General features: G+C 43.2%; 3 protein-coding genes across 3 annotated transcripts in view; 1 reads left to right on the top strand and 2 right to left on the bottom strand.

Annotated features, from left to right (window-relative positions):
* Positions 1–5,899, bottom strand: part of KBTBD2 (kelch repeat and BTB domain containing 2) — a 41,490-nt gene extending 35,591 nt beyond the window's left edge. Inside the window, exon 1 of the mRNA XM_059933627.1 lies at positions 5,444–5,899. The gene's annotated coding sequence lies outside the window, so the exon portion shown is untranslated. The remainder of the gene's footprint in view (positions 1–5,443) is intronic.
* Positions 1–15,884, bottom strand: part of LOC132371895 (retinitis pigmentosa 9 protein-like) — a 43,945-nt gene that overhangs the window by 8,041 nt on the left and 20,020 nt on the right. The window lies entirely within an intron of this gene.
* LOC132371892 (uncharacterized) lies at positions 9,343–14,484 on the top strand. The gene is made up of 3 exons (XM_059933630.1): positions 9,343–11,102; positions 13,619–13,714; positions 14,367–14,484. The coding sequence occupies exons 1-2, from the start codon at positions 9,359–9,361 to the stop codon at positions 13,690–13,692; spliced, it is 1,818 nt and encodes a 605-aa protein (XP_059789613.1). The 5' UTR covers positions 9,343–9,358; the 3' UTR covers positions 13,693–13,714; positions 14,367–14,484.

Below are 15,884 nucleotides of genomic sequence, written 5' to 3'. Positions count from 1 at the left end.
TCCAAACAAATACCAAGTTATTGGTAACTTACAAATCGTGTATTTTGACCAAAATGCAATATAATTGGAAATCATTAATAAAATGTAAACCAAAATAATCTGATGTTTGTAAATTGAAAAACCTAGTTCTTAATAATTCAAGGATCATGACAGAAAGCATATTGTAATTAGAAAAAGGAGCAAAGAGTGGAAATTAGAAAATTTTAGAAATAAATGACTATGAGAATGCTTCACAACAAAACTTGTGAAATACAACTAAAGAAGTATTTAGAAGGAAACTTATAGCTTTAAACATATATATGTATAAGGAATAAAAAATTAAATTAATTAGGTAAATGTCCAACTCATAAGCTAGAAAAGCAAACAACAGAGGAAACACAAAGGCATTTAAGAATATAAATAAAAGAACAGTAATTATTACATAGGAAATAAAGGAGAGGAACAACAACAAAACAGTTGGTTCTCTGATCAGACTAATGAAATGGATATAGTTTTGAGCACATTGATCAGGAAAGAATATAGAGGACAAAGAATATTAAATATCAAAATGGAAACATGTTTACAGATATCACAAGCACTTTTAAAAAATCAAAAATTATGAAAAGTTTTATGCCTATAAATTGGGAAACTCAGACAAAAAGGGCAAATTCCTAGAAAAATTCAAGTCATCAAAACCAAATCAAGAAATGGAAAAACCAAACAGACTTATAAACATTAGATAAACTGCATCAGTAGCCATGTCTACCTACAAAACAAAATACACAACATACTCTTTCAGGGAAGTTCTATCAAACCTTCAAGGAATAAGTAGATAATCCTTGTCTTACGCAAATTGCTCTAGAGAACAGAAAAAAATGGCAAGTTATCTAGCTTATTTTATGAGGCTAGGATATCTTGAAACCAAGAAAAGACAATATGAGAATTAAAAATTATAAAACAATTCCACTTATAGTCTTAGATTCCAAAATTCTAAATAAAATACTGGCAAATGGATTCCTGCAATGTATATTAAAATATATCAAGACCAAGTTGAGTGTATTCTAGGAATATAGGGATTGTTTAATGAGAGAAAAATTTAGTAAGGAATCTGCTTTGTTAGCAAGATGAAGAAAGAGGAAAAAATATTATTTCAAAGATGCAGGAAACCACTTGCTAAAACTTAACATTCATTCAAAATTTTAAAACTTCTCAGCCAATGTGGAATAACAGACCCTACTAACTTGCTAAAGAGTATCTTGAAAATAACCTACAATAATTCTTTATAGTGTATCATTAGAAATTAAGTACAGGACAATGCTATCTGCTATCAGTGTTTTAAATTGAATATTGTGCTGAAGGTCTTAGAAGATTAATACAAATAAGAGAAATGAGAAGATATTCATTGAAAAGGAAGAAACAAAACTTCATTATTGGGACTTCCCTGGTGGCGCAGTGGTTAAAAATCCGCCTGCCAAGGCAGGGGACACAGGTTCGAGCCCTGGTCTGGGAAGATCCACATGCTGCGGAGCAACTAAGCTCATGCGCCACAACAACTGAGCCTGTGCTCTAGAGCCCACGTGCCACAACTACTGAAGACCGCGTGCCTAGAGGCCATGCTCTGCAACAAGAGAAGCCACCGCAATGAGAAGACTGTGCACCGCAACAAAGAGTAGCCCCCGCTCACCGCAACTAGAGAAAGCCCGTGCACAGCAAAGAAGACCCAACGCAGCCAAAAATAAATAAATATATTTTTTAAAAAAAGCTTCACTATTTGTAGATGATTTGAGTGTTCACATAGAAAATCTAGTCAAATCCATAAAAAATTGAAACTAAAGAGTTAAGCAAAGTTGCTGGAATATGAAATCAATATGTAAATATCAATATTATTCCTATATACCACCAACACAGTTAGAAAATGTAGTTTAAATAAATCATTTTCAATAGCAAGAAAACTATAACTCTAAAAGATATTATAAAAGAAATTATAAATTAGAACCTTGTATTTAAGATTTATCCATGGAGACAGATGTGATTCTAGTTCATTCATTTAACTCCTATGTAGTTTCCCATAATTTATCTATACCACAACTTATTTATCCATTCTCTTGTTTCATGGACATTTAGGTGGTTTTCGTTTTTTTATATATATATATTAAAAGCAATGCTATGGTAACAAACATTTTTAATAAACAGCTCCTTGTGTGTACATACAAGGTTTTTTCCCTAGGATATTTCGAGAGGTAGAATTGCTGGTTCATGGGGTATGACACATTTTCAACTTTTTCAGATACTGTCAACTTGCTCTCCAAAGTGATTTTTACCAATTTACACTCTCAGGAGTAATGTATACATGTTCCTGTCACTCCACTTCCTCCTTAACCCTTGGTGTTGTCAGACTCATTTTTTCCCCAATATGTTAGTTGTGAATGGCATCTCATTGCAAATACCACAAGAATGTAGGCTCCTTAGGAATTACAATTTTGTTTTTCCTCTGTTTCCTTAGGGCTAAAATTGTGCTGGTACCATTATAGGGACTCAAATTTTGTGAATGGAATGAGTAAATGAAGGATCACTAGTGAGGCTGAAGGAGGTTTTTAGGTGTGGAAAGCAAGACTATCATTACATTTGTGTTTAAAACTTCTATCTGAAATCAGCATGTCAGTTGAGGGGGAAGTGGAAATTACTCTGCTTTAATGGGAGACGAAGACTGTCAAACTGTCAAAATGAGAGTGACACTGACCACACAAACAGTAGAAAAGGCACTGGGTCTGGGAATTCAAAGACCTCACCCCACTCCCCTTCCAACTAGTAGAACTGCAACTTAACATATGTGGACAGATTACTTAACCTTCCTGAATCTCAGATATCCTCATCTTAAAATAGAGATGATAATAATAACAACCAGTTGGAATCCTGAGCAGAGAACACACAGTTTACCAGCTGGAACTTAATGCAAAAATAGCAACCACCATCTAACCTCAGACACCCCACCCAACACAAAATGCCTCAGTTGGCACAAAAACATCCTTACATCAGCGGTCTAGTTGGAATCTATGGGCCAGGTAGTACCACTCTATGTTTCATTCTTGACATCTTCCAGCACTGCCTCAAATTCAAAGTTCCCAGTTAGCTGGCATTTCTGGGACACTTTCATTCCAGTCCTTCTCCCTGCTGACCCACCTACCAACTCTCCCAGCCACTGCAACCTGGAAGCCCTGTTTGGCTAAGCACAAGCCACCATATTCCTCACCCTATTTACTGAATAGTCATTGAAACTTGTTCCCTCATAAGGAGGTTCTTCATTCTCCCACTCTCCATGCACTCCAGGGCTGACATGGCCACTAGCATGTGGCAGATCCAAGTTTTCTGGGGACTGAAGATTATAAAATTTGGGGGACTCTCTTTAAGAAAAACATCACATTATGAATACAAACATTTTGTGATGTTTCTATCTCTCACCTTGCTGGTCACTCTGCCACATTCATTGAGGACATGAGAACCTCTAAATGACTACAATACGAAAGAGGTGAAATGAAGCAGGGCGCAGCAGGGCCCTCCCGGGTACAAAAGCCTTTCTGTGTCTGCCATTTCTCATTTGTAGAAAAAGGTTTAAGTCTCCTAGACTCTCCCTGAATCCCAAAGAGCAGATTCAAACAGTTACTAACTGGGGAAGTGAGGGAATGCAGAAACAAAGGAAAAGCAAGCCCAACATAACCTTTTCCATGATTGTTAGCTTAAACTAATGCCTTGATTTATGACCCCAAACTGTCGAGATAATGTCCTGTGGCTTCAACCAGCTGGCCCCAAGCAGACTTAAAATTGATGACACCTGGAGGGTCAATTAAGAACTGAAGCTCCTGAACCATCATGAAGGCTCTAAGTACAGAATAAAATGCCTCAACCATTGCTTTTGCTCTCTCCTAGAAAGAAGTTAAGGGATCACAAGACCATGATTTACTAGTTTGCTTTGCAGGAACACATAGATCAATCACAGTCACCAATGACACATCAAGTCACAGGAAGCCAGGAAGTCTGCAGTTGAGGTCTTATAAAGAAGCTGAAATCACAAAGAACCTTTACCTCTGTTGCCTTTAAAAACCTTGCACCCCAGCCAGCCAGCCAGCAAGATGGATTTGAGATGAGTCTAGGTCTCCCATCTTTTGGGTTGGTGCCTCTTCAACAAATACTGTAAACCTTTCTTTGCTCCAAACTCTCATGTTTCAGTTTGTTTGCCCTCACTGTGTGTCTGGCACACAAACTTGGGTTCAGCAACAGAGGGGGTGACTCATACAAAACCCCAGCCTCCCAGATCTTTTCCTTTCTCAGCACAAATGACCTTCATGCCCACAGGACTTCAGCAAACCAATGGCCACGCCGTGGACCTTGTTACAACTTACAACTGCTCCAACTCTGAAAGCCGAAACTTCAGATTTCCATTCTCGGACCACGAACGCCCTCCTCTAGCTCTTTCATTCTCATGTATAAGACCTCCATTACTTTTTCTTAACTTGATCAGTTCCTCTCTGACATTACTTTCTCTTCCTGACTACATGCTAGGCCACTAAGTAGGGTGAGGTGAGGTACCTAGGGAGCACAATTTATGGAGGCACTCACACTCAGGGTCACACGAGTGCAGGGTATACATCATGTGCCATGATGTATTTAACTTCTCACCATTACACTGAACTTTCTTGAACCACTGACTTCTCTTCCCACAAGCCCTACAAAACCACAGTCCTTGATCCATCCAACCACTGTGTCTCTCCCAAGCAACTGAAAATGACTAGGCAAGTGACATAACACTGCAGATGAAGGCCAATACAAATTACTGAATCTCACCCCAGGTCGGCCCCCAACTCTACCAGCAGCTCTTTTTGCATGTCTGTAAATTACTGCTCTTCCCATTCCATGGGGAAATACGGCAGACATGGTTAGTACTATTCCTACCCCTCTTGACTGAAAATATAGTAATAACAAGGTCATCAGATGCTAATGCACTTAAATTCCTGCCTTCAGGATTTCATTTCCCTCCCGACCGCAAGGACTTTCTTCTGTCCAAGGCCAAGCACTGTAACCAGCCTTGGCTACTCTCCCATCCTCAGAACATCGTCCTAACATCCTTCTCTCTCCACTATCAGTAACGTCTCCCTGTCAGTCCATCCCAGGATAAATATACCTCAATCCCTTTCTTTCAAAAACAAAACGAAATCCACAATCCTCCTTACAACCCCACGACTCCCCCCCCCCCACTACTGTCCTATGACTTTCCTTTCACTCACACACAAACAGTACTCTGTACTTGCCAGCTTCCCCCTTCTAACTGCGCATCCATCACCCCACAGACTTCCAGCGCCTTCCTGTCCCACCACTTCCCCCGACCACTAGCGTCCAAATTGCCGAAGCCCCTCCCCCCCCCCGCCGCCCCGAGATGTTGCTCTCAGCAGCATTAAGCACGCTTGTTCACCTCTCCTGTGTGAAACTTCCTCCTCTCAGGTCTGTCCTCCGTCCACGTTGGTCTCCTTCCTCTCTGCTTCTCCTCGGTAGGCTCCTCTTCCTTAAGTGTCAGCGTCTTTAGGCCCAAGGAAGGAGACCAGGAGCTCAGAGGAGCGGCCTGACCCGACCTAACTCAACACACTCAGAGGAGGGGACAGTCGTGGAGAGCGAAGGGACCGGGAAGGGCTCTGTCCTCTAGAAGAGTCAAGGCCAGGGCGCCCACACACACAGGGGTGTGCAGAAGGGAGGACTGGGGTTCACCCGGGAGCAGGGTGCACAGGACCTCTCCCCTCCACCAAGTCTCAGCCCCGGCTTCTACCAGCGCCTTCAGTCCGACCCACCTGGCCTACGAGCTCTGACAGGACGCATGCGCGGGAGGGAATGCGTCAGGGGCGGTGCCTGCGGAAGAGGCAGCACGTTGTCGTCCAGCCGCCCAGATAAAGGCTAGAGCCTCGGCCACCGGCAGCGTAAATTCCCTCGGTTACAGAGGTCGGATCGGCGCGGGTCGTGTGCGCCACCGTAGAGGCTGCCAGTCGCAGACGTCGAGCTAGAGCAGGTTGGAGTCCCGAATGCGAGCGCGGGTCCTGCAGGGCGCGGGGATGCAGGGTGTGGAGGTCGCGGGAACAGACTGGCCTGCGGGGAGGGGGGTGTTAGGAGACGCGGAGCCGGAGGCCTGGACTCCCGGACTGAGGAGGGGTTCGGCCCGGGTGGAGGCTGGAGGGCAGGCTGGAGAGGCTGCGGACAAGGGCGGTGCAGCCGAGGCCTAGGCCGCGTCTCCCAGTGCAGCCGCGGGGCGCGGCCCCTGGCGTTTGGCGCCCGGCACTAGGTACCCCGCGCCTCCAAGGCCTCATCTCCCCACGGTGCTCCTGCCGGGGGAGCCAGACTTGCTGAGCACGACGCGGGCCCGGGCCTCTGGGCGCTGCTGCCCTGGTCGAAACGCACGCAGGGCAGCCCCCGCGTGTCCCCATCGCAGGCGAGCGGGAAGAGAAAGAAGGTAAGGGACCTGCCCACCCAGGCTCCCAGTTCTGATGGGGGACAAGGACGACTTTCTTCCTTCGCAGCACTTTACAGGGCAGAGTGCGGCTGTGCTTTCCTAACTACAAACACCTGCTTTTCAGCCTGGGCAATGAACTCTTCAGGAAACAACGAAACTTTTGAGGGCAGTAACTCCAGACCTTTCTTTTATGTGCACCCCGTGGCCCAGCAGCTTCACCTGGGTCCCTGGTACCAGAATCCTGTCTATAATCCATTCTCCATTCCTGGGGCAGGTAAGGAATCTGAATCCCCAAAGAGGTTCAGTGGGATTAGGGACCCTCCCTGTAAACCAAAGCCTGAAGGTTTCTAACACCTGTGTCCATTACCTCCCTTTCCTCACCCTGTGCTCACACCAAAGAGACTGCAGCAGCGCATGGGGCAGTGTTTGTTGTTCAGGTTAATAGGAAACATTCGAATTCTAGCTATATGCCAGTTACTCTGCTAAATGCTAGAAATAGGTTCTCTCATTGACCTCAACAGCCCATGAGGTGGGTATTGTTGCTCTCCTTGCTCCCCAAATGAGGGAACTGAGGCTCCCAGTCGGTGACTGGCCCAGGGTCACAGAGTAATCCAACCAAAGTCTCCTCATGTTGTGAGACCAATCTGGCTGGAAGAGGTACTTTAGAGCTCCTAGTCTCTGTACTGATTTTGACAAGGCCTAAAGGTTCTAAAACCTATTATGGTGAAGTCAGAAAAGTCCTCTGGAGGGAGAATGACAAGCAAGACTTGAAAATGTTTGGAAGGTAGACATCTAGCGTTTCATTCAGTACGTGGGGGAAGGGCTTTCGGCAGGCAGGAGGATCCATGGGGTGATTCTCCCATCTCACCTCTCCAAGTAGGAAAGATAACGTTAAACTTGCTCTTCTGAGTATCCTGCTGGAGATAAAGCGTGTTGTAAATATTACGCAACTTTTCCAAGTAGAAAACTAGGTGTGATAAGGAGAGCTTCTGAATTCAGCACTGTTGCCAGCTGAATAGTAGTCTCAGTCTGAGCAAGAGGGACCTGTGCCAGCGTATGGCCTGTGACCTACAATTCTTCACTGTGTCTCTACCTGGCAGATGTTGGACTAGCACCTCCACATGAGCCAGCTCCTTCAAGAAATCTTACCGTATATAAACTCTTGGCTCTGTTTCTCTGGAGATTCCCTAATTAGTACAGACATTGAAATGCTATTTTGAAATGGTGCAGAGAAAGGAATTGTGTGAGTACAGAGGGTAGAAAGTTCTGAGAGAAAGCAATTCATATTGTATCTTAAACATTCTTTGAATTAACAGGTTGAGATGCTATACCTCTGTGGTTTTTCCACACCATTCAGCTTAAGGTTTAAATTATTTATCCTTTAGAGTTGTGGTTTAGGGGAATTAAAGTGGATGGTGCTGGGAGTAGGAATAAAATTTGTATTTTTTTAAAAATTGCAACATAATTCAGATTTTAGTGTAAAAAGGAATGTATAGAATTCCAAGAGTGAAGCCACTTCTGGTTGGCTAGATGGGGACTCAAAACACATAATCCATTTTTTAGTCTGTTTCCCTCTATTTCTAGGTTCTGACTTTCTCTTTGTTGGCCTCAATGTCAGCCATTATTTCAAAGTGGCAAAGATGGTCACAGCATTTCCAGGCCTGTAATGATTCTATGGCTAGTGATCCAAGAGAAGAGACCACTCTTCCAGTAGTTTCAACAAGAGTTCCAAACCTGACCTTCCATGGACTGGCTTTGAAGTTATCTGTCTCTGTAGTTAGATGAACTTCCTTCTGTGGCTTCTAACCTCTTAAGACAGTGTTGAAACCCAAGCTGAGATTTCCTTTTCCTTCAATAAAGGAAAATACCCATATGCATGTGCTTATACAAATATACTAGAGGTATATTAGCCAGGTACTAGAGGCACACTGATACATTCCTCAACAGTGAAACTGGGTTCATAAGATCTACTGCACAATATTGGCTAAATTGCTTCATGAACACTGATTTGAATATGACTGTTCCTTCTTTTATATAGTTAGAAGTTTTACCTTAGCTTCATTTGTCAGTTGTACAAATCTGTCTTGCAAGGTCAAATGCCTTACCCCAAAATATATTTGTTTGAGAGAAATACGTCTGGCATTATTGACACCACTGCAGTGGTTATCCCTAAAGAGTGGAAATAGGGGAAGATGTGTGTGTGTGTGTGAATGAATAGTGCTGAATACATAGGCTTAGAAAGGATTTTAAATCCAAAAAACTTTTGTTCCCTCTTGCTCTGTAAGGCCTGATGTTATTCTTTTTGCAACCATGACAAGCCTGAGTTATGCCTGGTATGTGCTTGGTCTCTTTTAAAAGGCTACAAAGTAGGGGTGCTATTCTTACTATGCTGACCAACTGATGGCTTGGGAACCAACCAGTTGGAACAGATGCCTACTCTAGTGCTGTTCTAGTGTGAAGAAGGGTTCTGGAGGCCCCACTGTTCTAGTCATTGCTCCTTCACTGGTTGACTCCTGTGGATGACCAGGGAGGAACTGGGGGCCTTACCAACTGACATAGAGAAAACTCAGTATTTTAACCATTGGTGTGGCTGTACAGGTGTTCTGGCGGAATGTTGTGACTGGCCACAGGAGACAAAATGGCTATGCCTTTCTCTTTCTAGGTTTGAGAAATGGAAGTCTGTATTTTCCATATCCTGTGGTGCTCAATGAGTATCCCAGCTTCCTCATCCCTCAATCCCCGTTGCCCACTACTCTTAACCGAAGACCCATAGTCCCTATGTTTTATAACACGGCACAGTTCAGAGAATATGGTGGCTGGGGGAAAAAAATGAAAACGAAACACACACAGACTGAACCTCAACAGGCTGAAAACATGAGAGAAAAACAAGACATGCACGCAGAAGGCGACAGCCATGACATAGGAAGGGTGACCAGTATCCCTGCTACTAATATTGACATTGAAACTGACAACATTCATCAAGAAACAGATGGGGCTTTGACTTCTGTTGCCCAGAAGAGGGAGCTACATAGCAAGAGCCCTTCTAATAACACTCTGTATAGAGATGCACCTCAAGGAATCTGTGTATCCGAGAAAGAGCAAAGGAGGCTAGTACAGGGCAAAGGATCCTCTATAATAAAATTCTGGAAATCATTGAAAGAAACTATGGGTTTGTATGATGTGGCTTATGGTAAAGCCATGCCAGAGAACATACTGCAGCACAATGGGATTTCACAGAGTTCCTGTGAAAGTAGAGGTGTGCTCTGTAACCCTCATGAGGGTGGAGACTGCATTGCATATAAAGATGAACACAGAGCTGTCCAGTCAGAGCAGTGTCTTGATGTTGTAAGACATGAGATGTTTAAGTCAGGATCTATCATGGAGATGAACTTGGGTGAAGAAAAGAAGGAATATGCAGCTGTTTCCCAAAACCCACCACCTCCAACTGACAGAGATGAGATCCAGAATAGCCTGAACTCAAAATTGTACCAGTCTACTGGAGATATCAACAAGCTTCATCAGGAAAGGCCACTCTGTGCCAGCACGGAAGCAGTTAAAGACCCGAGCCTACATTCAGAATCTCAGAAACTCCTTACTGTAGGGGAAAGTATGCCAGAGAACAGTAGTGGGAGCCATGGCTCCCCTGAGAATGTGGGTGGAGAGGAAGAGGTAGAGAGCAGTAGCTACCCTGAGGGGGGTGTTCCATCCCCTACCTGGTTGGCCCAGTTCAACAAAGTAGGTCAGGCCACCCAATGCGATATGAGTTGGTGGTATGAGGTACAGCCTGAGAATTCCCCTGAGTCTTCACCAGAAAGTGGTAGAAAGGGAGCAGAGCAGATGTCAGTGGGGAGCAGGAACCAGGATGAAGTTGATGAGGTAGAGAACAATGGCTGCGAGGGGCACGTTCCCTCCCCTACCTGGTTGGCCCAGTTTACCAAAGTAGATGAGGGTATACAGTGCGACATGAGTTGGTATGAAGCACAGGTAGAGAAATCCCCCCAGCAAATGCCCTCCAGAGATGAAGGGACCTCACCAGACTGCAAAACCAAGGGGTCATGGAAAAAGCCAGTCACAAATAGGAAATTAAGTACAGACAAAGATGAAGTGATGGTGAATGATGAGATTGGGGAGGTGTATAAAGAGAACTTGAAAAGGTGTGCAGAGATTAAAAAGACTGTGAAAGGCAGGAAGCTGAAAGACCTGAGCAGCTTCTCAAATGTTAAGACAGCCTATTTGTTGAAGAAAAGCGCTGCCTTGACCATTGTGCTTCCTGAGGATTCAGAAGACTCTGAGTTGGAAGTTGAAGATGTAATGGATGAGGTAGAATGCCTCCTTGAAGAAGTGAGTCCACAGGGCACTCTGACATCTTCCAAAGGAAGGTCTTATCTGAAGGCTGGAAGGATAATGAGGATGCCACCTGAGTGCTCTGTCCCTCCCCAACTTATGGTCTGGCCCACCAGAAATAAGTACAAGCTATTACAAGCTGGTGGTGAATATGAGCACGTCGTCCCTGTGGTTTACCAGTTGAAACGACAGGATGGCTGTGAAAGCACTGGTGTCACCCTCCGAAGAAAACACACTATGCCCAAGCCAGAGGGACTGGAGTACAGGAGAGCCTGTCACAAACCATTGGAATGTAAGTGACTAGTGGGTTCATCCTATCTGGTTGTCTGTGGTGGTTCCATACCAGGTCCTGGATACAAAGGCATCTGTGAATCAATAGAATTTCTCTGATTTGAAGGTATGTTGTCACTTAAGCTGTAGGTGCCCATAGTCATAGGATTTGCAAAGAGAATCCCAAGTTAGAACTCCTGCATTCTAGGAAATTGCAGTGTAATTTGAAACAAAGTTTCTCTAGTAGAAGATGATAGAAAGCTGGGTGATAGCAGTAAGGAGAGTTGGGCTGAGATAGTCAGGAGGACATCAGTCTAGCTGGATTGCTGAGAATGGGCAGTCCATGTGGAGGCAGAGAATTTTGACACAGTTTTAGGTTCTGTGGTTTGGAGACAAAAGAGGAGCAAGTTTGGAGTGGGAATGAAGACAGTAGCGTGAGCTCAAATGGGCAGCCAGCGCAGGATTCCTCTCGAGACCATCCTGCCAGAGGGAAGACTTGTGAGGAATTGGGAAATAGGCCAAGGAGAATGGGGTAAAGTAGTCGTGTTTTTCTTCAGTTATAGATTTTTATCCTGTAGGCAATAAGGGGCTAATCCAGATTGAGTAGAGAAATGAGACAAATGTGCTGCAGGAATTTCAACCAGCAGTATTTTATAGGAGAAATTAGAGTGGACGGAGAGTGCCTATATGGCTGAAAACCAGTTTGTTTGTTTGTTTTAATTTTATTTTTTGGCTCCGTGGCATATGGGATCTTAGTTCCCCGACCAGGGATTGAACCCAGGCCCCCTGCATTGGAAGGTGGAATTTTAACCACTGGACCGCCGGGGAAGTCCCCCCAAACCAGTTTTATTCAACAAAAAGTGTTGTATTGGGTTGGCCAAAAAGTACCGTAACAGCTTACAGAAAACCCGAATGAACTTTTTGGCCAACCCAATAATTCAACAAAGTGGTGAGGGTCCTGACTCACATGGGAGTATGAGATAGAGACATGTATTTATGAAAATGATTCTGTACTCTAGTAAATCTTTTTCCGCATGGACTCATTTGTATCTCTTCATAGTCATACTCTGCACGATCTGTATATAGTGCATCAAACTTAGAGGTGTGACCTTAAATTTAACTTTTTTTAAAAAAACCAGGAGGTCAATAAAATTTAAACTGCTTAACAACTACGTATACAAAAAAAAAAAAAAAAAAGACATGTGAGAAGACTAACGCAACTGAATCTTTAAGAAAGGGCTGGAGTTTGAACTTGAGTACATCGAAAAAAATGGTAACATCCATGGAAAAGAGTTAACTTGGGAAGAGAAGTTGTTTTGCTTTGCTGTGTGGGTTATGGTGGGAGGGGCATAAAATGGTGAGATTGAGGGACTAGACTAGCAGCCTCCCCACACCTGGTTGAAGCTTGAGTTTGGACCATCCTATGACTGGTGGGGGCACAGCTGACAGGAGTGGGGAGGGAGGGAGGGCCCAAAGGAGAGCTTTGGGAGATGATTACCTGTGGGGTGCAAAGAATGAAGCAAAGCAGGTAAGTGAAGAATGGGATGTATAAGGGCCCCAGGGAAGTTTAAATAAGTTCCAGTCTTAGTCCCAAAACCTTTAGACTTGACATATTTATGCCTACCACTTCCATTGAAAAGTTGGGGTATTGTCACATCTTAACTCTTGGCTGTTGTCATGACTTCAATTCATGCTCAGTAATTTGAAAGGGGTTTTTTTAAATAGGGTGACTTTACAATATGAGCAGAGTTTTTTGGCTTTGGTATGTTTAGTCCCTGCTTATAAAAGACGGCAAGAGAGACTGTCTGGACCACTGTGCTTAGAGACCCCTCATGCATAAGAAAGAAGCACTGTGTAAGCTCCATAATGAATGGGACCATTCCAGATGTGTGTGAGCCCTAGATCACGATGTCTAACATTGTAAAATGAATAAACTAAAACACCGGCAACTTTACCTTTAGCCTTCTCAAAGTCTTATCTGCTTCTGAATTCCCATGTCATTTCCCATCAGAGCATGTATGAATCTTTTTCTATTTTGGGTAATAACATTGGTTATAAATTTACTCCCTCTCCCCCTTCTTAATACTGTAGTTTAGTAGTTTTTAGCACTTTCTTCTTTGGCCATGTCTGAAAGAAAGTCTGGGGAATTCCCTGGTGGTCCAGTGGTTAGGACTCCTTGCTTTCACTGCCGAGGGCCGGGGTTCGATCCCTGATGGGGGAACTAAGATCCTGCAAGCCGCATGGTGCAGCCGGAAAAAAAAAAAAATCCAAGTTGTCCTGTGAAGAAGATAATGGGAACTTCAGTTTACTCCAGGTTACACAGTCAAGATTTTAATTTCCAGGCTGAAGTCTCTCTTCTATAAACTGTGTTATTATTTTTGCCAATGATATTTTTTGCTGCCAAGAACTACAGAATGATATAGAATAGTATCATGAAAAACAGGTCAATTTCTTGAAAGATGTGTTTTTGATTTATTTTTTCCTTTTGGTTTTTAAGCAATTTGGATTATTTAATGTATGAATCACTTCTTCCCTCAGGTAACTGTGAGAGATCAAAAACCAAGTTCCCCTACAAAGTAACAGAGATTCGAGGCAGATGCTATAAAGTTTAGGAAATACCCAGCAGCTCTAGAGGTTGGTATCTGTCCTGTGTCCAGTTCATCTTATGATTTGCTTTTTGGACTTTATTTGTTTGGGGTTTCCTACTTGGTGCCTGGTCTGCCCTTCAAAGCTAACACTGCTTATGGGCAATGACAAACGGCAGAGTTCTACCCAGGTAACAGGCATACCTTGTAAAGAAGGCCCTACCTGACAAGATTAGAGCCAAAGCCTTTCAATTCTGTGGAATGTTATTTTTAAGCTGGCTTTCACACTTAACTCCCGATCTGTTAATGGTAGTATGTAGTGGGTTAAAATGGGATTTTGTAAGTGATCCTGGCAGATTCACTCTTAGTGTCCCAACTTAGAGCTGGGTACTGGAAGCTTAGCATCTCCATTAAGGGGCAGTAGCTTGACAGGCTTCCCTACACAGAGTCTTGGCATTGGGTAACCCTGCCTCACCTCAACCCCTGGGTCCTGGAGCAGTGGCTTGATGGCCCCTTAAAGGCCATTTCTGCCCTGCAGTGGTCATAAAGGGAAGACTGATAACTAAGCTCAGGCAAAATGTCAAGACCTTTGGCTTTATCCTAAAAATGGAAACTAAAGATATTGGTAATGATTCTCTGTATAACATCTTGAGTCTGTTACACACCAATTTAAGGAAATGTATTCTATTGTTATTTCATAGGAAATAAATTGCTGAGTTCCAGCTTCAAGGAAGAGCTAAATATTGCATCAGATGATATCTCTCTTGACTGAACTATTAAAGCATTGTATCAAAAAACAAGAAAATGTGACATTGTAAAGCCTTTGGAAATATAAGTTGTAAAACAGCAAATAAATTGAATTGCAAGTGTGTGATTCTTAAGCATTTTCTTCTCTCAAAATGGCCACATCACTCATGACAGCACCAGCTGTCATGAATAGTTTTGTCTTGTAATCTCCAAGGACCTTTAGATAAGGAGAAAAGGATGGTGGATTTGAGGACAAAATAAAAAGATTAAGCATTCCCCACAAAGAAGAATCATCTTGAAGACAGAAAGGATGCCAACTCATTGTTTATAAATGGAGGCCAGGAACATAGTAGGTCCACGGATGGATATTTCCAGTGGTGGCCTGTAGAATCATGTTTTATGCTTTCAACTAGTGTAGACTCCTAGGAATAAAGGAAGCTTTAGGAAACAAAAGATCTTTATACTAAGAACCTAGGAGGTCAATTTGTAGAACCAATCTCCCAATAAATGGTGCAGGTTAGGTCTGTGACTATGTGCTAAAAAGATTTTTATGTGATTGGAGGCTCTCCCACGGTTATTTGAAAGAACAGAGCATATGTGAGAGGATGGGGGTGCCTCCAATAAAGGCTTTCTGGGTGATAGTATGGACAGTATTTTGATACATATCAATGTGTCCACTCAATGCTGCTGCTAAGTAACCCTGTGATGAAAATGTCCTATAGAAAAATGTCCTTTAACTCCCTGTATTAACCAAGTATCCCTCAAAATGGATTAAGGAGATGGTAAAAAGTGATTAAGCACTACATTTTTTCAGATGAGAAGCAAAAGATGATAGTGTTTCCAAGGCTGGTCTTATGAGACCTATGACTTTATCTAACCCCTACTTAAAGATTTTGTTTAGATACTCCAGGAAAACACCTCTCACTCCTATCCCCACCCAAGGCTGGATTATGTGACACTCCTATGTGTTCTAGTAGCACCTGTGTCTTAACTTTCATAGCCCATTTCACGACATGACAGATGAGACTTGTAACATTCTTACCCTCATCAAAGGAGACCATATATTCATTCCTTAGGGCCATGGATTAGTGTAGCCAATGCAGTATCCCCATGGAAGAGTATAGAGCCTGGGACATCATATATATTCAGGTATTTGTGAATGAATGGCTTAGTGTTAATTAGATTAACAAATTGGGCCTTGTGGGTTGGACTCTAGAAGGTGGGGAAACTGGTAATGCCAGTATATGGAAGAGGAAGCACAAAGACAGAGGAGAGTACCGATGAACACTTTCCTGTTCTGTAATCCTTCCCAAAGTCTTGCCTTTATCCTAGAGGGGAGATGAAAAGCCAAGTATAAATTTGGAAAATGGAGTCTAAAATGAACGATAATTTCTGACCACACCTACCCTTCTTCTTCCCTGCCATCTTACCTCTGTGGCAGGTTGAGTTCCTTAGGACCAGACTCTGAGATG

The sequence above is a fragment of the Balaenoptera ricei genome, chromosome 9 (assembly GCF_028023285.1).
Source record: "Balaenoptera ricei isolate mBalRic1 chromosome 9, mBalRic1.hap2, whole genome shotgun sequence".
In the NCBI taxonomy this organism is placed as follows: domain Eukaryota; kingdom Metazoa; phylum Chordata; class Mammalia; order Artiodactyla; family Balaenopteridae; genus Balaenoptera; species Balaenoptera ricei.
This window is presented reverse-complemented; position numbering and strand designations above follow the sequence as displayed.